The sequence below is a fragment of the Carcharodon carcharias genome, chromosome X (genome assembly GCF_017639515.1).
Source record: "Carcharodon carcharias isolate sCarCar2 chromosome X, sCarCar2.pri, whole genome shotgun sequence".
Classification (NCBI taxonomy): Eukaryota; Metazoa; Chordata; class Chondrichthyes; order Lamniformes; family Lamnidae; genus Carcharodon; species Carcharodon carcharias.
In genome coordinates this window covers 6,953,135-6,977,199 of record NC_054507.1, presented here as the reverse complement: position 1 = coordinate 6,977,199, position 24,065 = coordinate 6,953,135, and the positions used below count along the sequence as shown (strand labels likewise).

At 44.7% G+C, this 24,065-nt stretch overlaps 1 protein-coding gene across 3 annotated transcripts in view; it reads left to right on the top strand.

Moving 5' to 3' along the window:
• Window positions 1–24,065, top strand: part of spryd3 (SPRY domain containing 3) — a 301,493-nt gene that overhangs the window by 35,067 nt on the left and 242,361 nt on the right. For all 3 annotated transcript variants that reach the window (XM_041180447.1, XM_041180448.1, XM_041180446.1), the window contains exons 4-6: window positions 369–493; window positions 7,687–7,822; window positions 23,559–23,747. In XM_041180447.1, the coding sequence (XP_041036381.1) occupies window positions 369–493; window positions 7,687–7,822; window positions 23,559–23,747 (450 nt within the window). The remainder of the gene's footprint in view (window positions 1–368; window positions 494–7,686; window positions 7,823–23,558; window positions 23,748–24,065) is intronic.

Below are 24,065 nucleotides of genomic sequence, written 5' to 3'. Positions count from 1 at the left end.
CCCCTCCTCGACCTTCTCACCTGCACAAAACCTCAAGATCCACCTCTGTGACCATGCCAGCAGTCACCTCTCTGCCTGCTCAGTGCTCTGCACCCCCCTGTAAAGTCCCTTGGGTTGTTGTATTGAAAATGCTCAGTATAAATGCAAACATTAGGGGCTGTTTCCCACTCGAGTTTATATCTCTGGTAATGCTGCAACCTTCTCGATTATAGATACAAATTTCCCTGTGTGACTGCAGGTCAGGTGACAGAATTCATAACGTTGTTAGTCAACTGACAGGAAGGCAGGATATTATTGAGAAATGAGACTGTTGTGAACAAATATGGTAGTTTGTTAATGGAATATGAACAATTTTTTTCTGCCTATAGGTATGTATAGTGGATACTGGTGTAAGAGGGACCATTGCAGTAGGATTAGTCCCTCAGTATTACAAACTGGATCACCAGCCAGGATGGCTTCCACATTCTGTTGCCTACCATGCAGATGATGGCAAGTGAGTAATACAGAAGAAAACTTGAGATTGAACGTGATCTGCCTGAAATATATTTGTTCTGTTCTATTGCAGTGGAAGTTGTTAAAGTTCTGTCTAAATAATTTTTTCTCTATCACGCTCCTAAACATGTCAAAATGCTTCTCACACACATAGTTATTTGGAAGTGCAGTGGCTACTGCTGTGTTACCCCTTTGTACATGGAAGGTCACCCAAACAAAAGCAATAAGCTAAATGAGCACTGCCCAGTCCTCTGACACACATCCATTGACATCAAGGGCAATATGACTGAGTGCGGCACCACGGATATAAAAACAAAAAACTGCGGATGCTGGAAATCCAAAACAAAAACAGAATTACCTGGAAAAACTCAGCAGGTCTGGCAGCATCGGCGGAGAAGAAAAGAGTTGACGTTTCGAGTCCTCATGACCCTTCGACAGAACTGAGTGAATATTAGGAGAGGGGTGAAATATAAGCTGGTTTAAGGTCGGGGGGTGGGGGGTGCAGGTGGTTGGGCGGGGGGAGAGAAGTGGAGGGGGGGTGTGGTTGTAGGGACAAGCAAGCAGTGATAGGAGCAAATAATCAAAAGATGTCACAGACAAAAGAACACAGAGGTGTTGAAGTTGGTGATATTATCTAAACGAATGTGCTAATTAAGAATGGATGGTAGGGCACTCAAGGTACAGCTCTAGTGGAGGAGGGGTGGAAAGACTAGCAGGGCATAAAAGATTTAAAAATAATGGAAATAGGTGGGAAAAGAAAAATCTATATAAATTATTGGAAAAAACAAAAGGAAGGGGGAAGAAACGGAAAGGGGGTGGGAATGGAGGAGGGAGTTCAAGATCTAAAGTTGTTGAATTCAATATTCAGTCCGGAAGGCTGTAAAGTGCCTAGTCGGAAGATGAGGTGCTGTTCCTCCAGTTTGAGTTGGGCTTCACTAGAACAATGCAGCAAGCCAAGGACAGACACGTGGGCAAGAGAGCAGGGTAGAGTGTTAAAATGGCAAGCGACAGGGAGGTTTGGGTCATTTTTGCGGACAGACAGCAGGTGTTCTGCAAAGTGGTTGCCCAGTTTACGTTTGGTCTCTCCAATGTAGAGGAGACTGCATTGGGAGCAACGAATGCAGTAGGCTAAGTTGGGGGAAATGCAAGTGAAATGCTGCTTCACTTGAAAGGAGTGTTTGGGCCCTTGGACGGTGAGGAGAGAGGAAGTGAAGGGGCAGGTGTTGCATCTTTTGCGTGGGCATGGGGTGGTGCCATAGGTGGGGGTTGAGGAGTAGGGGGGATGGAGGAGTGAACCAGGGTGTCCCGGAGGGAACAATCCCTACGGAATGCCGCCAGGGGGGTGAAGGGAAGATGTGTTTGGTGGTGGCATAATGCTGTAGTTGGCGGAAATGGCGGAGGATGATCCTTTGAATGTGGAGGCTGGTGGGGTGATAAGTGAGGACAAGGGGGACCCTATCATGTTTCTGGGAGAGAGAGGAAGGTGTGAGGGCGGATGCGCGGGAGATGGGCCGGACACGGTTGAGGGCCCTATCAACGACCGTGGGTGGAAAACCTCGGTTAAGGAAGAAGGAGGACATGTCAGAGGAACTGTTTTTGAAGGTAGCATCATCGGAACAGATGCGACGCAGGTGAAGGAACTGAGAGAATGGGATGGAGTCCTTACAGGAAGCAGGGTGTGAGGAGCTGTAGTCGAGGTAGCTGTGGGATGGATATTGGTGGACAGTCTATCACCAGAAATTGAGACAGAGAGGTCAAGGAAGGGAAGGGAAGTGTCAGAGATGGACCAAGTGAAAATGATGGAGATTGGAAACAAAATTAATAAATTTTTCCAAGTCCCGACGAGAGCATGAAGCGGCACCGAAGTAATCATCGATGTACCGGAGAAAGAGTTGTGGAAGGGGGCCGGAGTAGGACTGGTGGCACCACGGAGCCTGAGTAAAACTGGAGTCAATGGGAATCAGGGGGAAAGCTCTCCACTGGAGTCATACTTACCACAAAGGAAGATGGCAGTGGCTGTTGGAGGTCAATCATCTCAGACCTAGGACATCACTGTAGGAAATGTGGTTGACTCTGAAATGCCCTCTGAAATAGCTTAGCAAGCCACACAGTTGTAACAAACCGTTACAAAGACACAAGAAAAGAACGAAACCAGATGGACCACCCGGCATCAACCGAGGCACTGGAAATGACAATGGCAATCACAGCCCTGTCAACCCTGCAAAGTCCTCCTTGCTAACGTCTGGGGGCTAGTGCCAAAACTGGGAGAGCTGTCTCACAGACTAGTCAAGCAACAGCCAGGAATCATACCTTACAGGTAATGTCCCAGACACCACCATCACCATCCCTGGGTATGTCCTGTCCCACCGGCAGGACAGACCCAGCAGAGGAGGTGGCACAGTGGTATACAGTCAGGAGGGAGTTGCCCTGGGAGTCCTCAACATCAACTCTGGACCCCATGAAGTCTCAGGACATCAGGTCAAACATGGGCAAGGAAACCTCCTGCTGAGTACCACCTACTTCGCCCTCCCTCAGCTGATGAATCGGTACTCGTCCATGTTGAACATCACTTGGAGGAAGCGTTGAGGGTGCAAGGGCACAGAATGTGCTCTGGGTGGGGGACTTCAATGTCCATCACCAAGAGTGGCTCGGTAGCACCACTACTGACTGAGCTGGCCAAGTCCTAAAGGACATAGCTGCTACACTGGGTCTGCAGCAGGTGGTGAGGGAACCAACAAGAGGGAAAAACATACTTGACCTGATCCTCACCAGCCTGCCTGCTGCAGATGCATCTGTTCATGACAGTATCGGTAGGAGTGACCACCACACAGTCGTTATGGAGATTAAGTCCTGCCTTCACATTGAGGATACCCTCCATCGTGTTGTGTGGCACTATCATCATGCTAAATGGGATAGATTTCGAACAGATCTAGTAACTCAAGACTGGGCATCCATGAGGTGCTGTGGGCCATCATCAGCAGCAGAATTGTACTCGAACACAATCTGTAACCTCATGGCCCGGCATATACCCCACTCTACCATTACCATCAAGCCAGGGGATCAACACTGGTTCAATGAAGAGTGCAGGAGGGCATGCCAGGAGTAGCACCAGGCATACCTAAAAATGAGATATCAACCTGGTGAAGCTATAAGACAGGACTACTTGCATGCCGAACAGCATAAGCAGCAAGTAATAGACAGAGCTAAGCAATCCCACGACCAACAGATCAGATCTAAGCTCTGCAGTCCTGCCACATCCAGTCGTGAATGGTGGTGGACAATTAAACAACTCACTGGAGGAGGAGGCTCCACAAATATCCCCATCCTCAGTGATGGAGGAGCTCAGGACGGCAGTGCAAAAGATAAGGCTGAAGCATTGGCAACAATCTTCAGCCAGAAGTGTCGACCATCTCGAACTCCTCTGGAGGTCCCCAGCATCACAGATGCCAGTCTTCAGCCAATTCGATTCACTCCACGTGATGTCAAGAAACAGCTGAAGGCACTGGATACTGCAAAGGCTATAGGCTCTGACAAAATTTCGGCAATAATACAGAAGACTTGTGCTCTAGAACTTGCCGCTCCCCTAGCCAAGCTGTTCCAGTACAGCTGCAACACTGACATCTATCCGGCAATGTGGAAAATTGCCCAGGTATGTCCTATACACAAAAGGCAGGACAAATCCAACCCGGCCAATTACTACCCCATCAGTCTACTCTCCATCATCAGTAAAGTGATGGAAGGGGTCATCAACAGTGCTATCAAGCGGCACTTGCTTAGCAATAACTTGCTCACTGATGCCCAGTTTGGGCTCTGCCAGGGTCACTCAGCTCCTGACCTAATTACAGCCTTGGTTCAAACATGGACAAAAGAGCTGAACTCCTGAGGTGAGGTGAGAGTGACTGCCCTTGACATCAAGGCAGCATTTGACCAAGTGTGGCATCAAGGAGCCCTAGCAAAACTGGAGTCAATGAGAATCAGGGGGAAATCTCTCCGCTGGTTGGAGTCGTACCTAGCACAAAGGAAGATGGTTCTGGTTGTTGGAGGTCAGTCATCTCAGTCCCAGGACATCACTGCAGGAGTTCCTCAGGGTAGTGTCCTAGACCCAACCATCTTCAGCTGCTTCATCAATGACCTTCCTTCCATCACAAGGTCAGAAGTGGGGATGTTCGCTGATGATTGCACAATTTTCAGCACCATTCACGACCCCTCAGATACTGAAGTAGTCCATGTCCAAATGCAGCAAGATCTGGACAATATCCAAGTAACATTCACACCACACAAGTGCCAGGCAATGACCACCTCCAACAAGAGAGAATCTAACCATCGCCCTTTGACATTCAATGGCATTACCATCACTGAATCCCCCACTATCAACATCCTGGGGGTTACCAATGACCAGAAACTGAACTGGACCAGCCATGTAAATACTGTGGCTACAACAGCAGGTCAGAGGCTGGGTATTTTCTGGCAAGTAACTCCCCTACACTAGGGTGTGCCTGCACCACATGACTGCACTAGTTCAAGAAGGTGGTTCACCACCACTGTCCTATGAACGAATAAAAAAAGCCTCATATAATTTCGAGGGCTTGTGCTATTTCTTCCCCCATTTGCCTTGGAATTCGTGGATGTATCCCGTCAGGTCCCAGCACTTTGTGCTTCTTTAGCTTAACGGAACTCTTGAATACTTTCTTTTATATGGAATATTTTTATCTTGCTTTTAAATCAATCCAGGATTCCCTCCACCCGAATATCCTTTTCCTTTGTCCACACTGCAGGGAAGTCCTGTTTATGTATCCCTGCCAATTTCTTAGAGCAAATTTGAGCCTGCAATGTTATTTTTTTCCAAGCTGTTACCATATCCCATATTACTACAGAGCTAGGAAGATTGCTGTTTGTTTGCATTGATCCCTCTGTGAGCAGAAACAAGTCACAAAAGAGAAAAACAAACATTTCCCTATAATTGATCAGGATTGTCTCTTAACAACAACGTAAAGCTCTTCTTAAAAATGCAGCTTTTGAAAACCGCCTGCATTTCATTACAAAATAGGATACTGTCTGTTCCTCAGTGTAAAACATCTTTGTTCGATACTGAATGTGATTAAACTGAGCATCTGAGAACAATTTAGTGTATGATAAAGATGCAAAGATCAAATCAAGAACAGTGCAGAAGTTTTTTGTGGGACTTTGTAGTCTCTTAACCCCGTGCTGTATCTGTCCTGGGAGTGTTTGATGGGGACAGTGTAGATGGAGCTTTACTCTGTATCTAACCCCGTGTTGTACCTGTCCTGGGAGTGTTTGATGGGGACAGTGTAGAGGGAGCTTCACTCTGTATCTAACCCCGTGCTGTACCTGTCCTGTGAGTGTTTGATGGGGACAGTGTAGAGGGAGCTTTACTCTGTATCTAACCCCGTGCTGTACCTGTCCTGGGAATGGTAGATATAGACACTGTAAGGGGAGCGTTACTCGGTAACTAATGCCGTGCTGTGACTTGCCTTGGAGCCTTTGATAGGACTGTGTTGAGGGAGCTTTATTCTGTATCTAACCCCGTGCTGTACCTGTCCTAGGAGTGTTTGATAGGGACAGTGTGGATGGTGCTTTACTCTGTATCTAACCCTGTGCTGTAACTGCCCTGTGAATATTTGATGGGGACAGTGTAGATGGAGCTTTACTCTGTACCTAACCCCGTGCTGTACCTGTCCTGGGACTGTTTGATGGGACAGTGTAGAGGGAGCTTTATTGTGTATCTAGCCCCATGCTGTACCTACCCTGGGAGTGTTTGATGGGGACAGTATGGTGGGAGCTTTACTCTGTATCTAACTCCATGCCGTAGCTGTGCTGGGAGTGTCTGATGGGGACAGTGTGGAGAGAGCTTTACTCTGTATCTAACCCCGTGCTGTACCTGTCATGGGAGTGTTTGATGGGGACCGTGTAGAGAGAGCTTTACTCTGTATCTAACCCCGTGCTGTACCTGTCATGGGAATGGTAGATAGGGACAGTGTAAGGGGAGCTTTACTCTGTATCTAACCCCGTGCTGTACATGTCCTGGGAGTGTTTGACAGGGACAGTGTAGAGGGAGCTTTACTCTATATCTAACCCTGTGCTGTACCTGCCCTGGGAGTGTTTGATGGGGACAGTGTAGAGGGATCTTTACTCTGTATCTAACCCGTGCTGTACCAGTTCTGGGAGTGTTTGATGGGGACAGTGTAGAGAGAGCTTTACTCTGTATCTAACCCCGTGCTGTACCTGTCCTGGGAGTGTTTGATGGGGACAGTGTAGAGGGAGCTTTATTCTGCATCTAACCCCATGCTGTACCTGTCCTGGGAGTGTTTGATGGGGACGGTGTAGAGGGAGCTTTACTCTGTATCTAACCCCATGCTGTACCTGTTTTGGGAGTGTTTGATGGGGACAGTGTAGAGGGAGATTTACTCTGTAACTAACCCCGTGCTGTACCTGTCCTGGGAGTGTTTGATGGGGACATTGTAGAGGGAGCTTTACTCTGTATCAGCCCATAACCTGTGAGGAGTGCTGGTATTTAATGATGCACGGACATGCTCTGTCCTGAAATAGTCTGAATCTATTCAGTTTTAGGTGTGACACTTATTATTTGTCTGGAAAACGGCTATAATCTCGTGGTCAGAAATCATTTTGCAAGATTCTTGTTCCTGTCACACTTTAGTGGATTTGCTCAAGACCCGTCCTTGTCTGGTTTTGGAGTCCTGGATAGGCCACTGTGGGACCTGCCTCCTTACGGTATAGGATGGAAGTTGTGGGCTCTCTGTGGCTTGTACAGCTGCTCACTGTGACTTTGAGACCCATGAGTAGAGTGGCTGATGTCCCTGCCATTTGCCAAATTGTATCGTGCAGATGGGTCGAAAAGCAGGTGGAAACAATCTATGAGAAAGGTGGAAGATTAGCTTTCCTCTCCACCCTGTACCTTTCTCAGACAGTATTGCTGCACTTGTATGAATCATATTTCTTTCCTTCATTTTTAAAAAAACTGATCTTGAGTTCGTTCTTAAATTCTGCTTTTTTTTAAAGAGCCAACTGACTAATGTCATTTGAAGCTTGACCTGTAATGAGCCTTGTTAATATACAGCAATTTGAATTACTATGTAGAAGACATGGGCTTACGGCTTCTGATGAGATATACTCCAGAGCTGCTTGTTAACCAGTTGATTATTTTTCATTCTGTAGGTTGTTTAATGGAAATGGAGTGGGCCAGCAATTTGGGCCGAAGTGTTTTACAGGTGATCGAATTGGCTGTGGCGTCCACCCAGAATCCTTCGACAGAGGAATGGCAACTGTATTTTTCACAAGAAATGGAAAAGAGGTGGGGAAAAGTATACTTCATATATTTGAGAATGAAGTTAAACATACTCAACCCAGGCCTAGCGGGGCATTGTTCCACTGTCCAACATGACCATTCAGAAATCTGAATCTGAGAATTTATTGACCACTGAGCTTGTGTTTTTCAGTATTTGGCTCTCAAACAAGGTAGAAACATGCATATTGTTGCTTTGCAAATTGATGTTGGAAATGATTTCAACATTGCAACCTTTTTCAGAACACTACTCCGCACACTGAGCAGAACAAATGAAATGACCCTGCAATAGCCCAAACTTTGTCTCTTTATTGAGTTGCACTGAAGGTGTGTGTCGATGGGAAGGTTTGGTTTTACGGATATCACTGTTTGTGATGTATTCGCTATGGTGGCTGTATTGTGTAGTTTGAGACGATGAATTCATGATCCAGAATAATCTGATCTGAAGTCATGCTGGTAGTGCTTGGCCTGTTCAAAGCAGCTTTGTCCTGCAATCCATAGAGTTAAAGATAGTGGGATCTTGGGCTTCATTAATAGAGGCATTGAGTACAAAAGCACGGATGTTATGCTGAACCTTTCTAAAGCTCTGATTAGGCCACGACTAGAGTATTGCATCCAGTTCTGGTTACCACACTTTAGGAAGGATGTGAGGGACCTTGAGATGGTGCAGAGGAGATTTACCAGAATAGTTCCAGGGATGAATGATTTTAGATACAAGGTTAGGCTGGAGAAGCTGGAGTTCTCCTTGGAACAAAGGAGATTGAGGGGGGATTTGATAGAGGTGTACAAGATCATGACAGGTTTGGATAATGTAGACAAAGAAAATCAGTTCCCATTAACTGATTGTAAAAGGACTTAGGGGACACAGATTTAAGGTTTTGGGCAAGAGATACAAGGGGGACACAGCAGAATTTGTTTAACGAAGCCAGTAATGACCTGGAACTCTCTGCCCCATGAGGGTAGTGGAAGTGGAGATGATCAATGATTTCAAAAGGAAATCGGATGGGCACTTGAAAGAAATAAACTTGCAGGGTGACGGAGATAGAGCAAGGGAATGGACTGACTGCATCGCTGCATGGAGAGCTGGCATAGACTCGATTGGCTGAGTGGCCTCCTTCTGTACCAGAAATGACTCTGTGACTCAACAAATCGAGGAAGGAATTCAGGCAAAACTACTTTACCCAGAGTGTGGCGAGAATGTGGAACTTGCTGCCACAGGGAGTGGTTGAGCTGAATAGTGTAGATGCATTTCAGGCAAAGCTAGATCCACACTTGAGGGAGATAAAAAGTAGAAGGATATGATGGAGTTGGATGGAGAGTGGTAGGTGGAGGCTGACATGGAGCATGAACACTGGCATGGAACTGCTGAACGATCTGTTTCTGTGTTGTACCTTCTGTAATTTGTGCGAGGATTACATAGTGGTCAGCTGTATGTTGTTTGTAAGGTTGGGGCCCCATGGCATTTGTTCTTGAATCCAGTTTTTTGGATTACAAACATAGGAACAGGAGTAGACCAATCAACACCCTGAGCCTGGATATCCATTCGCTGAGATCATGTATCCTAATTCCATCCACCCTCCTTGGCTCCAATATCCTTTAATACCATTGGTGTCAGGAAGATATAATAGTTCTTTTAATGCTATTGGAATTTATTGTAAAATAGTGGTATCTGTGTCTGTCTGTGTGTGTGTGTCTGTGTGTGTGTTTCTGTGTGTGTGAATGTGAGTGTGTGTTTGTGTGTGTGTGTGTGTCTCTGTGTGTGTGTGTCTGAGTGCGTGTGTGTGTTTCTGTGTATGTGTGTGTGTGTCTCTGTGTGTGTGAGACTTAATTGGATTAAAGGCATCTGGTCTGAAGGCTTTGATGTGGTGGAAGATGAACTAGGATTGAAATGTTAAGTAGGTAAACGTAGGTGTCAAGGGAACATCTGCATTTTTAAATAAACCAGACTAGATTGTTTTCGAAAGAAGGAGTGAAATGTGTCACCTGTGTGTTTATTTTTCCCAAAGATTACTCGTGAAACTTGGTACAATGAGAGATTTTTATTATGAGAAAGGTAAAGTTCAAAGACATAGTGAAACATTGGGTATTTGCATTCAAAGGGGAAAATATGTATAAAGGAGCGAAAGTTGCGTGTAAGGGTAGGCATTTTAAGATCTAACAAGTGTGAAGAGCCTTCGGCATCTACACCTCAAGCTGCTGTCTACGACGAACTGAAGTTAAGGAAACATGCTTTGAATTGGATTGTCAGGGTATCACGTTTGTTTGCCTGGGCATTTTAAAATCTGTGTGTCCTACTGTTGCCATAGCGAAAGTGTAACTGGGAGTTAGATTAAGTCGTGGATTTAGAAGTTATTATAGTTGTATTTTGTAGACGTGTGTGCACTTAAAATCATTTCTCTTATTAATAAATGTTTAATCTAGTTTTGTAAAAACCTGTAAGACTTAGTGGTCTTATTACTACTGGATTCAAGGCACGCATCTCGAAATTTATACAAATTGCAAAACAAGTGGTGGCAGTTGTTTCAAGTTTCCCTTTGGGATTTGAACAACTCAGCATTTACCATTGACTGTGCCATAACAAGCTCGTAGAGATCTGTAGATCTTCAATTTTTAATTGATCAGTTGACCATCCCTGTCCAAACATAAGTCCTGCAAAATAAAAATAATCTATGACGAGTACCATCTTGTACCCATGGTTAATGCAACTATTTCTTGTTTCCAAATGCTGTTGTCATAGGAACACAGTATTATTGGTGCAATGCCTGTTTTGTCTTGCAAACAGTCCTGAAATGTATAAACAACTTTGACTATAACTTTTTTTTAAAAAAAACAGATGGATAGTTTCAAGAACTTAACTCCGTTTTTTCTTCTCACAATGGAATAAGATTTCTTGGAGGTCATGTCTTGTCAAAGTAAAAATGCAGAAAAGGGAGAGAAAACCTGGACATGGCATAGAAACCCAGCACATCTGTAGCATTGTGTGAAATAGCAGCCAAAGCGTTGGAGAAATCTGTCCTCTGATTTGGAAAATCTGCATGTGCAGCACATGGTGCTTGAGGCACAGAACTCAGTGAGCTGACTTCCAATGATGCAGGCAGTTGTGCAGACAGTGCCTATTACTTGGACATGTTGGAGGGAGTTGGATCTTTGCCTCTCTGCTGAGGTGTAAGCGGCAATCCCAGAACTGCTGTCTGCTGTTGATAATTGTTGTCCATGACTGGAATTGGTTTGCCATGTTGGTAGAATCCAAGACCATCTTGAACTTCTATGTCTCTTGGTCCTTTCAAACTGCCCTGGGTGAATCACTCAGCTGAACCAGTACGCATTGCACCACTGTAAACAGCAAGTCACCGATTCTTTGCAAAGGCAAAGGTCTTGATTTGATTTTCAAAGGAAAGTGAAGAGGGAACTCTTATCAGAGTGGCTGGCTTTGTATGAGTGCAGGTCCTCAATGATCAGACCAATGTGGCCGTTTCGTCGGGACCGTGCAGAGACAAAGTCGAGGTGTCGGAGGGAGAGCAGAAACCTCCAGACAACCCATTTACCTAGCCCTTCAAGCACTACCTGCATGTGGCAGAGTCTGCAGACCATGCATCGGACTTATCAGCTATTTCAGAACCCATCGAACCAGAGTGGAAGCAAGTCATCCTCAATCCCGAGGGACTGCTTAAGAAGAGGAGAAGGAGAAAATGAGTAGAAGGGGTTTCCATTCCATCGATTTGCAGGTTTCCAGTCAGCATAAAAATGGCAACATGCAGGTAAATGTCAGGTTTTTTATTCCTTCATGGGATATAGGTGTTATTGGCAAGGGCAGCCTTTCTTGCCCATCCCTAATTGCCCTTGAGAAGGTGGGGGTGAGCTGCCTTCTTGAGCCGCTGCAGTCCATGTGGTGTAGGTGCACCCACAGTGCTGTTAGGGAGGGAGTTCCAGGATTTTGACCCAGCGACAGTGAAGGAACGGCGATATATTTCCAAGTCAGGATGGTGAGTGACTTGGAGGGGAACTTCCAGGTGGTGGTGTTTCCATGTGTCTGCTGCCCTTGTCCTTCTAGGTGGTGGAGGTCGTGGGTTTGGATGGTGCTGTTCAAGGAGCCTTGGTGAGTTGCTGTGGTGCATCTGCTGCTACTGTGCGTTGGTGGTGGAGGGAGTGGATGTTTGTGGATGGGGTGCCAATCAAGTGGGGCTGCTTTGTCCTGGATGCTGTTGAATTTCTTGAGTGTTGGAGCTGCACTCATCCAGGCAAGTGGAGAGTATTCCATCACACTCCTGACTTGTGCCTTGTAGATGGTGGACAGGCTTTGGGGAGTCAGGAGGTGAGTTACTCGTCGCAAGATTCCCAGCCTCTGACCTGCTCTTGTAGCCACAGTATTTATATGGCTGGCCCAGTCCAGTTTCTGGTCAGTGGTAAGCCCCAGGATGTTGATAGTTGGGGGATTCAGTGATGGTAATGCCATTGAATGTCCAGGAGAGATGGTTAGATTCTCTTTTGTTGGAGATGGTCATTGCCTGGCACTTGTGTGGTGTGAATGTTACTTAGCAGCCTAAGCCTGAACGTTGTCCAGGTCTTTCTGCATATGGACACAGACTGCTTCAGTATCTGAGGAGTTGTAAATAGAACTGAACACTGTGCTTTCATCAGCGTACATCCCCACTTCTGACCTTTATGAAGGGAAGGTCATTGATGAAGCAGCTGAAGATGGTTGGGCCTAGGACACTACCCCAAGGAACTCCTGCAGTGATGCACTGGGACTGAGATGATTGACTTCCAGCAACCACAGCCATCTCCCTTGTGATTGGTATGACTCCTGATTTATCCCCCATTGCTAGGGCTCCCTGATGCCACACTTGGCCAAATGCTGCCTTGATGTCAAGGGCAGTTACTGACACCTCTGGAGTTCAACCATGTTTGTACCAAGGTTGTAATGAGGTCCGAAGGTGCCCTGGTAACTCCCTGGATAGCTGTATTCTACATCAGTACCACCATTATTTCAAGTCTGTTCTACTTCCAGTCCATGGATCAAAGGAACAAAAACACCTGGAAAAACTCAGCAGGTCTGATGGCATCTGCAGGGAGGGATACAGTTGACGTTTCGAGTCCGTATGACCCTTTGTCAGAGCTAAGACATATAGAAATGAAATAAAATATAAGCTGGTAGAGGAGGGTGGGACAGGTAGAGCTCGATAGGGGGCCAGTGATAGGTGGAGGCCAGGAAGAGACTGCCAAAGATGTCATAGACAAAAGGACAAAGGGGTGTTGACGGTGGTGATATTATCTAAAGGATGTGCTAATGGGGACATTAAGGGAAACAAGCTAGTGGCAGATGGCCCTAGTGGGGGTGGGGTGGAGGGGGAAGGGATCGAAATGGGCTAAAAGGTCGAGATGAGACAATAGATCGAAATAAATTTAAAAATAGGAGGGAAAAGAAAAACATACTTGTAAAAAAAAATTATAAATTTTTGGAAAAAGGGGGATCGGAAAGGGGGTGGAGATGGAGGAGAGAGTTCATGATCTAAAGTTGTTGAACTCAATATTCAGCCCGGAAGGCTGTAAAGTACTTAGTTGGAAGATGAAGATGAAGTGTTGTTCCTCCAGTTTGCGTTGAGCTTCGCTGGAACATTGTAGCAGGCCAAGGACAGACATGTGGGCATGAGAGCAGGGTGGTGTGTTGAAATGGCAAGCGACAGGGAGGTCTGGGTCATGCTCCCAATGCGGTCTCCTCTACATTGGAGAGACCAAATGCAGACTGGGTGACCGCTTTGCGGAACACTTTCTGACTAGGCACTTTACAGTCTTCTGGACTTAATATTGAGTTCAACAATTTCAGATCATGAACTCTCTCCTCCATCCCCACCCCCTTTCTGAGCACCCTTTTTCCAATAATTTATAATTTTTCTACAAATATTTTTCTTTTCCCTCCTATTTTTAAATTTATTTTGTTCTATTGTTTCACCTCCACCTTTTAGCCCATTTCGATCCCTTCCCCCCACCCCACCCCCACTAGGGCCATCTGCCACTAGCTTGTCCTGCTTGCTACCCTTAATGTCCCCATTAGCACATCCTTTAGATAATATCACCACTGTCAACACCCCTTTGTCTTTTTGTCTGTGATATCTTTGGCAGTCTCTTCTTTGCCTCCACCTATCACTGGCCCCCTATCGAGATCTACCTGTCCCACCCTCCTCTACCAGTTTATATTTCATCTCATTTCTATATGTCTTAGTTCTGATAAAGGGTCATACGGACTCGAAACATTAACTGTGTTTCTCTCCGCCGATGCTGTCAGACCTGCTGAGTTTTTCCAGGTATTTTTGTTTTTGTTCTAGATTTCCAGCATCTGCAGTATTTTGCTTTTATCTTAATGGATCAAAGGAATACTCCCTCATGCTGTGGCTGATGACACCAGTGTAGAAATCTAAGAGCTCCAGCAGATTAGTCAAGTGTGTTTCTACAAGGGTACAAATCAAGCATAAATATGGCTGATGATAAAGATTCTGCTACCTGTATGGGTCTGAGTAAATCCTGCTGTAAAGCCCTGAAAGTCTTCTCAAAATGATAGTGTGTGTGAGAACATAAGTTCACAAGTTCACACTACCCAGGTACCTCTGTCTGAGTTGTCTGTGGGATCAGCAAAAGCTGTGTTAAAACTACTTTCTGCTGAACTTAGGCCCATGAACACAATGCATCCTGAGGCGGTAATGCCTTGTCAGATGAGGGGGAAATTGGAATTTGCAACCGTCACTTATCCATGTCTCTCATGGTCTGGAAGATGTTAATTTGACAACTTGTATTTATGGTAATAAAACATCAGCAAGTGTTCGTGAGGGCAAGATAGGCATTGGAACTGAGTTATTCGAAGAGATTGAATCGAGTTAAATTATTTTGATGTCACTTTTGTATCTTTGTACTATGACTTACACGTAGTATGCATGGAATGTTCAGATTAAAGGTAGAAAAAAGTTGAGTTAACTACTGTATGCTGTACTCATACTGGAAATATGAAGCCTGATGTATCTGAGCACACGTACAGGATTGTGTCATATATCTCATTAAAACCCTGAGCACCTTGAAACACATGCTGGATCATGTAGAACAGTCTCGTATGAACATGCGAATCAGGAGCAGGAGTAGGCCATTCTGCCCCTCGAGCCTGCTCCACCATTCAGTAAGGTCATGGCTGATCTGATTGTGGCCCCAGATCCACATTCTGCCTACCCCCAATAACCTCCAGCATTTTTTGTTTTTGTTTCAGATTTCCAACATCTGCAGTATTTTGCCTTTACTTCTGACTCCCTTGTTAGCTAAGAATCTATTTACCTTTGCCTTAAAAATATTCAATGACCCCGTCTCTACCATTCGCCAGGGAAGACAGTTCCAAAAATTCACGATCCTCAGAGAAAAACATTTCTCTTCATCTCCATCTTAAATGGGAGACCCCTTACTTTTTAAACTGCGTCTCCTAGTTCTAGTCTCTTCCTGAAATGTCCCTTCAGCATCCATCCTGTCAAGTCCCTTCAGGATCTTGTATGGTTCAATAAGATCAACTTTCAATTTTCTAAACTCCACTGGATACAAGCCCAGCCTGTTCAACCTTTCATCATAAACTAACCACTACCACCCCCCACCACCATCCCAGGAATCAGTCGAGTGACCCTTCTCTGAACTGCTAATGTATTTATATCCTTTAAGTAGGGAGACCAAAACTGTACACAGTACTTCATATGTGGCCTCACCAACACCCTGTACAACTGTACTAAAACATCCCTACTTTTATATTCCATTCCATTTGCAATAAACACCAACATCCCGTTCCCCTTAGTTGAAGGTTCAGTCACGAGGGGACATAAGTTCAAGATGAGGGGCAGGAGATTTAGGGGGGATGTGAGGAAAAACTTTTTTACCCAGAGGGTGGTGACGGTCTGGAATGCGCTGCCTGGGAGGGTGGTGGAGACGGGTTGCCTCACATCCTTTAAAAAGTACCTGGATGAGCACTTGGCACATCATAACATTCAAGGCTATGGGCCAAGTGCTGGTAAATGGGATTAGGTACGTAAGTCAGGTGTTTCTCACATGTCGGTGCAGACTCGATGGGCCTCTTCTGCACTGTGATTCTGTGATTCTAATCACTTGCTGTACCTGCATACTAACTTTTTGTGATTCATGTACCAGAACACCCAGATCCCTCTGTACCTCAGAGTTCTGCATTCTCTCCTCATTTGAATAATATGCTGCTTTTCTGTTCTCCCTGCCAAAGTGGACAAGTTCATTTTTTCCTGCATTATACTCCACCCGCCAAATTTTTTCCCACTCACTTAACCTACCAATGTCTCTGCAGATTCCTTATATCCACTTCACACCTTACTTTCATACTATCTTAATGTCATCAGCAAATTTAGCAACCATACATTTGCTCCCTTCATCCAAGTCATTGATATAAATTGTAAATAGTTGAGGCCCCAGCACTGATCCCTGTGGTACTCTACACGTTCACATCCTGCCAACCTGGAAATGACCATTTATGCCTACTCTCTGCTTCCTGTTAGCTAATCAATCCTCTGTCTGTGCTAATATGTTACTCCCTGCACCATGAGCTCTTTTTTGCATGGTAACCTTTGATGTGGCACCTTGTCAAATGCCTTCTGGAAACCTATGTATAGCAGATCCACGGGTTCCCCTTTATCCACATTGCTTGTTACTTCCTCAAAGAATAAATAAATAAATTAGCCAAACATGAATTCCCTTTCACAAAACTATGTTGACTCTGCCTGATTGCATTGAGATTTTCTAAGCATCCCACTATAACCTCCTTAATAATAGATTCCAGCATTTTTCCTATGATAGATGTTAAACTAACTGGCCTGTAGTTTCCAACTTTGTCTTCCTCCTTTCTTTGATAGAGGAGTCACATTGCAATTTTCCAATCTGATGGGACCTTTCCAGAATCTAGGGAATTTTGGAAAATTAAAACCAATGCATCTACTATCTCAGCAGCCACTTAGTTTAAGCCTCTAGGATGAAGCCCATCAGGACCTGGGGACTTGTCAGCTTTTAGTTCTAATAATTTTCTTACTACCCTTTCCCTGGTGATTGTATGTGTTTTAATTCCTCCCTCCCTTTCACCTCCTGATTCACAATTATTTCTGAGATGTTATTTGTATCCCTAAGTGAAGACAGGCGCAAAATCTCTGTTCAAGTTATCCATCGTTTCTTTATTTTCACTTATTAATTCCTCATTCTCACTCTTGAGGACCAAAGCTCACTTCACTTTTTTTCTTTTTAAATACTTATAGAAACTCTTACTATCTGTTTTTATATTTCTAGTAGCTTTCTCTCATACTCTAAGTTCTCCCCCGTTATTAAACTTTTAGTCATTCTTTATATTCTGTCCAATCTTCTGACCTGCTACCCTTCTTTGCGGAATTATATGCTTTTTCTTTCAATTTGATACAATCTTTAACTTCCTTAGCCACAGATGGTGTGTCCTTCCCTTAGTCTTTCTTTCTCACTGGCATGTATCTTTTCTAGGTATTCTGAAATATCCACTTAAACGTTTGCCACTGCATCTCTACTGACCTATCCCTTAACCTAATTTCCCAGTTCGCTTAGCCAACTGTCTTCATGCCCTCATAATTGCCCTGATATAAGTTGAAAACACTAGTCTTAGATCCACTTCCCTCTTCCTCAAACTGAATGTGAAATTCAGTCATGTGATCACTGCTACCTAGGGGATCCTTCTCTATGATGTCATTAAGCAAACCTATCTCTTTGCACAATACCAGATCTAGTATAGCCTGCTCTCTGGTTGGTGTTAGAATGTGCTGTTGTAAGAAACTGTCTCATAAACACTCTCTCAACTTGTCATCCAGGCTACCTTTGCCAGTCTGATTCGTCCAATCTCTATGTAGATTAATATCACCCATGATTATTGCTGTAACTTTCTCACAAGCTGCCAATATTTCTTCTTGTGTACCCTGTCTTACAGTGTGGTTACTGTTAGGGGGCCTATAAATCACTCCCACAAGTGCCCTCTTACTCTTGCTATTTCTCATTTCTGTTCAAACTGATTCTACATCTTGATCTCCAAAACTAAGCTCATCTCTCTCTATTATACCAATGCCACCCTTAGTTAACCAAGCTACCCCTCCACCTTTTCTTAGCTTCCTGTCCTTCCTAAATGTCTTATACCCTTGAAGATTCAGGTCCCAGTCTTCGTCATCCTGCAGCTATGTCTCTGTAATGACTATTAGATCATACATATTTATTTCTATTTGTGCTGCCAATTCATCTGCTTTGTTACGAATGCTATGTGCATTCAGACACAGAGCTTTTTGGTTCTGTCTTTTTTTACTACTTTTGTAACCTCTAGTCTTATAAGCTGGTGCACTCTTCAGTTTGTACACTCTGTCCCTTCCTGCCACACTCAGATCATCGTTTCCCTTATTCCTACCTTGCTGTCTTCTTAATTTTTCACATCTTCTCAAACTTGATCCCTCGCCCCAGTATTTTGTTAAAAGCCCTCTCTACCGCCCTAGTTATATGACTCACTAGAACACTTGTCCCAGCATGGTTCAGGTGAAGAATGTCCCAACAGTACAGCTCCCACTTTGCCCAGTACTGGTGGCAGTGCCCCATGAATCAAAATCCATAGCTCCCACATCACTCTTTGAGCCACACATTTAACACTCTCATCTGATTTACCCTATGTCAATTTGCTTGTGGCTCAATTAATAATCCAGAGATTATTATCTTTGAGGTTTTGCTTTTTAATTTATCCCTGAGCTGCTCGTCATCCCTGAGCAGAACTTCCATCGATGTCATTGGTACCTACCTGGACCACGACTACTGGATCCTCCCGCTCCCACTGCAAGCCCCTCTCCAGCACAGAGCAGAAGACCTGAACCCTGGCACCAGCTGTCTGGACTCCAACCCTCGGCTGTAGGTAACTGTGTCTGTCCCCCTGACTATACTGTCCCCGACCACCACTACATTCCTATTAGCTTCCCAACACTTGAATGGTTTCCTGTACCATGGTTCCATGGTCAGTTTGTTCATTCACCCTGCAGCCCACACTCTCATGCAAACAGGCTACAAGAACCTCAAACCTGTTGAACAATTGCAAGGGCTGAGGCTCATCCTCTTCTACTTTCTGGGTCCCCATACCTGCCTCGCTTGAAGTCACACGCTTCTGTTCCTGACCACTGACCAAATCAGATGCCCCTATCCTAATAAATATGACCGCCTCCCAGTACGATGTGTCCAGGTAACATTCCCCCTCCCTGATGCGTCAGTGTCTGCAGCTCTGCCTCCAGCTCAAAGACTGAGCCGAAGCTCCTCAAGCCGCAGACGTGTTTGTCCTGGGGCACACTGGTGTCCAAGAGCGCCCATGTTCTGCAGTCACAACACATTAACTGCCCTGCCATCTTTATTATATGTTAGTTAATTGATTTCTCTTTATTTACAATTAATAAACACTGCTACTCAACCTTACCACAGCTAATAAGACCTTAAAATTACTAATAAATTACATGAGTTTGGAAAATAAACAAGGAAAATATTCACCAACCAAGCATTTATCTGTTTTCCAGTGGTGTCACAATTTGATTTCTCTTAGAATGCAATCGCTCTGGAGCTACAGGTGGGACTGGATTGAATAGCTCTTCTGGGTGGTGGTTACTGTCTCTGGGTCCCCTCGCTCTCCTAGATGGTGGTTACTGTCTCCGGATCCTCTTTCACCCAACCTTCTAGGTAGTGCTGATTGCCTCCAGGTTCTGTTTCCACCCGCTCTGCTAGGTGGTGGATCGTGCTTCCAGTTCCTCTTTTCACCCGCTGCTCTAGGTGCTGCTGACTGTCTCCGGGCCCTGCTTTCACTCGTTCTTCTACCTGTTGTTGACTGCTTCCGGGTCCTCTTTTGGCCTGCTCTCAGTAAAGATCTAATCTTGCACTGTTGCCGTTGCATTTGTGTGCACTCCATGTTGAAAGAAGCAAAATGAATTAGAATAAGAAAGCAGTCTAACGGTATGCTGCATATTTGTTATCATGCAAGAGCCCACCATGTAGTCAGTATAAGAGGAGGGTGAGTCAGGGGGCCAAAGAGTGTTGGCTCATGAGCATTTGAGCCCAAGGTTCCAGGCCATCGGTTATGGTGCATATTGTTGCTGCTGTGTCTGGGAACACAATGGAAAGAAGCTACGTATAAACATAAGAAATAGGAATATGAGTAGGCCATTCGGCCCCTCGAGCCTGCTCCGCCATTCAATAAGATCATGGCTGATCTGTTTGTGTTTCGAATTCCATTTTCCCATCTACCCCTGATAACCTTTGATTCCCTTGCCTAACAAGAATCTATCTACCTCTGTCTTAAAAATATTCAATGACCCCACCTCCACCACCTGAGGCAGAGAATTCCAAAGTCACACACCCTCTGAGAGAAAACATTTCTCCTCATCTCTGTCCTAAAAGGGCGACCCCTAATTTTAAAACAGTGCCCCCTAGTTCTGGACTCACCCACAAGAGGAAACATCCTTTCCATGTCCACCTTGTCAAGGCCGTTCAGGATCTTGTATACTTCAATCAAATCACCCCTCACTCTTCTAAACTCCAGCGGAAACAAGCCCAGTCTCTCCAACCTTTCCTCATAAGACAACCCGGTCATTCCAGGTATCAATCTAGTAAACCTCCTCTGAACCACCCCCAACACATTTACATCCTTCCTTAAATAAGGAGACCAAAACTGCACACAGTATTTGAGATGTGGTCTCACCAATGCCCTGTATAACTGAAGCATAGCATCCTTACTTTTATGTTCAATTCCTCTCCTCTCGTAATAAAGGATAACATTCCATTAGCCTTCTTAATTACTTGCTGTACCTGCATACTAACCTTTTGTGACTCATGCACTAGAACACCTAGATCCCCCGGCACCTCGGAATTCTGTGTCGTTCTCTGTTTAAGGAATACTCAGCTTTTTTACTCTTCCTGCCAAAGTGAACAACTTTACCATTTCCCTGCATTATGCTCCATCTGCCAGATTTTTTGCCCACTCACTCAATTTATAAGGAGTTTGCAGACAAGTATAGACAACATACTTTCCTACCGATTTTTGTGCTGTCTGCAAATTTAGCTACCATGCCTTCACTCCCCTCATCTAAGTCATTGATGTAAATCCTAAAAAGTTGAGGCCCCAGCACAGAGCCCACTTGTCACATCCTGCCAATCAGAAAAAGACCCATTTATGTATACTCTGTGTTTTCTGCCAGCCAGCCAATCTTCTACCCATGCTGAAACGCAGCCCCCTACACCATGAGCTTTTATTTTCCACAATAATCTCTGATGTGGTACCTTCTCAAAGTTATTGCAAACTGAAACGTTCCTTCTGAGAAATTTCAGGTGCCAGCACATCATGCTATATCTTTTATGTTTCTTGTTAACTGTGGTTGACAAAGTTTTGAGGGAGTAGAAAGCAGCAGTGATAACTATGAGCTTTGCGAGGCAGGTGATGCACTCGATGGGGCAGCAGCCTGCTAGTCCCAGAGTTAATGGGCGGAGTTTTATGGCCCCTCCCGAAGTCGGTGGGCTTTTAAATTACCCCCAGCATTTTCCGCCCCCACCCCTTCCCACTGTGATGGGGCCCTAAAATTCTGCCCAGGCTTCAGAGCATTGTGGCTGGCTGCAATTATGAGCATTTTCTTGCAATCCTAAAAGACTGGTGGAATGCTGTTTGCTGAGCTTTACGATTGCAATACAGCTAAGCAACAGTTTCCCAAAGCAATAGTGCAAGAACGTGCAGGAGACGTGGGGGTGTTGGGATCTTTATATAGAGCTACCCACCATCAGTGAAAGGTTACCTTGGAATATGAAAGGTGTGTTAAGCATAAATAGGGGTTCACTTGCAGTCACGTTCAAGAGAGCAAAAGGTGAGCTCATGTCCCACGCCAGCATGCAGCTGGTTGAAGTGAAATGCATTTGTGAGACGTGTTAGTGGGATTTGTGGAAATGCAGTTTGGAAAAAATGGTCAAGCAGTTCGCTTAGCAGCAACGGAAATGTAAGAGACAGCAGCTGCTTCTGCCCACGATGCCCTCAGCCACACTCCCAGCGATAGTCTAATCAGCAAAGAAATTTACAAATGAAGTGACTTCGGAAAAGAAAGCGGAGATCAGCTCTCTGTACTTCCAGAGTACACCATATGTATAAAATTGATTATTTTTCAGCTGGTTTTGTCCTTGCTGGTGCTGTGCGTGTTTGAGGCTGTAATATATTTGTTTGTATTATTGTTTTACTGTTGTATTATTTAACTGTCTTGGGCAAGGAAGACGGAGTGACATCGAGCGTTTTCTACACAGCCACTCGGAACTCCGAGGAATGGTGTGTTGAAAATAGAAATCTCGTGTTATTTAGATGAGGGATATTTTTGAGGTTGGGGTTGAGGTGCAATGACCTGATCAAGTAGAAACAATTTTAATCTGTATCTAACCCCGTGCTGTACCTGCCCTGGGAATGTTTGATGTCGACAGTTTAGCTGGAGTTTTATTCTGTATCTAACACCGTGTTGTACCTGTCTTGGGACGGTTTCATGGGGACTATGTAGAGCGAGGTTCATTCTGTATCTAATACGGTGCTGTACCTGTCCTGGGAGTGTTTGATGGGGACAATGTAGAGGGAGTTTTACTCTGTATCTAACCCCGTGCTGTACCTGCCCTGGGAGTGTTTGATGGGGATGGTGTAGAGGGAGCTTTACTCTGTATCTAACCCCATGCTGTAGTTGTCCTGGGAGTGTTTGATGGGGACAATGTAGAGGGAGCTTTACTCTGTATCTAACCCCATGCTGTACCTGCCCTGAGAATGTTTGATTGGGACAGTGTAGAGGGAGGTTTACTCTTTTTCTAACCCCGTGCTGTACCTGTCCTGGGAGTGTTTGATGGCGACAGTGTAGAGGGAGCTTTACTCTGTATCTAAGCCCGTGCTGTATCTGTCCTGGGAGTGTCTGATGGTGACAGTGTAGAGAGAGCTTTACTCTGTATCTAACCCCGTGCTATACCTGTCCTGGGAGTGTTTGATGGGGACAGTGTAGAGGGAGCTTTACTCTGTATCTAACCTGCTGTGTTTAAGAAAAAAACCTAACCATTTTAAAGCTAAGGTACAGAATTATGTGTTTGCAAACCCAACCTATAGACTTTCTTTCAGTTGTTCTTGTGCCATTTGTGTTTTTAAATGGTTAACATAGGTGGAAGTGCAAAAATGACAGAGAAATGGCTCTCCATGTGAAGAACAATCTACTTTGCATAGTTTCTCATGAAAGGAGTAACTCTAGATTAATGTATAATCTGCAAATACAGTCGGGTAGCCGTTTGGAAATGCAGTTGCTGAATTAAAGGACTGTGTAGGCAAACTTGTTTCAATTGTCTGCCCTTTATGGAAAGGGATTGCATTGGAAGGATTGAAGTACTTTGAATGCAAAGTCCCACAAGTTTTGTTAAAATTGTCTACAGCTCTCATCTGATTTTGTTGTCTTTCCCTAATATCCATAATGGGGATATGGATCCAAGGAGGATAAGTGGGGTTGGGGTACAGATCAGCCATGATTTGACTGAATGACAGAACTGTCACAAGAGACTGGCCTACTCCTGTTCCTATCCCATGGATCTTCAGTTAAGCATGGGATAATGCACACTTTTTCCTGTTTGTAAGTTGGATTGGTATTATTTGATTTCACATACATACATGTATGAAATACTTTTTGTATTTGTGTAGGTGGGGTCAGTAGTGATGGCCATGTCTCCAGATGGATTGTTCCCGGCAGTTGGAATGCACTCTCTTGGAGAAGAAGTTCGGATTGACTTTCAGGTAGAATGGGGCCTGGATGAGGATGACACTGTCATGATGGTCGACAGCCATGAAGACGAGTGGGGCCGTTTACACGATGTTAAAGTTTGTGGAACAGTGAGTGACTTTTTGAAGAATATATTTCACAATGTTTATCTTTGCATCCGGAAATATTGTGGCGTTATGTGCTAGGAAAACCTGTCAGTGAGGAAAAGAAGTGGTGTGTATTTCATAAAGGCTTTAATAGTAGATGTGGAACTCGTGAGAAGCTGCCTTGATATTTAGTTCTGACAAATAAATGCAATCTAATCTTATAAGAGGCTCAATTTTGAAAGTGTTAGTTTTTGTGGAGCCAGCTATGGAGAAGCACATGACTTAGAGCTGTTTCAGCTTTTCATTTCATGAGCCACCTCCCTTGCTGGAGCAGCATGGTGT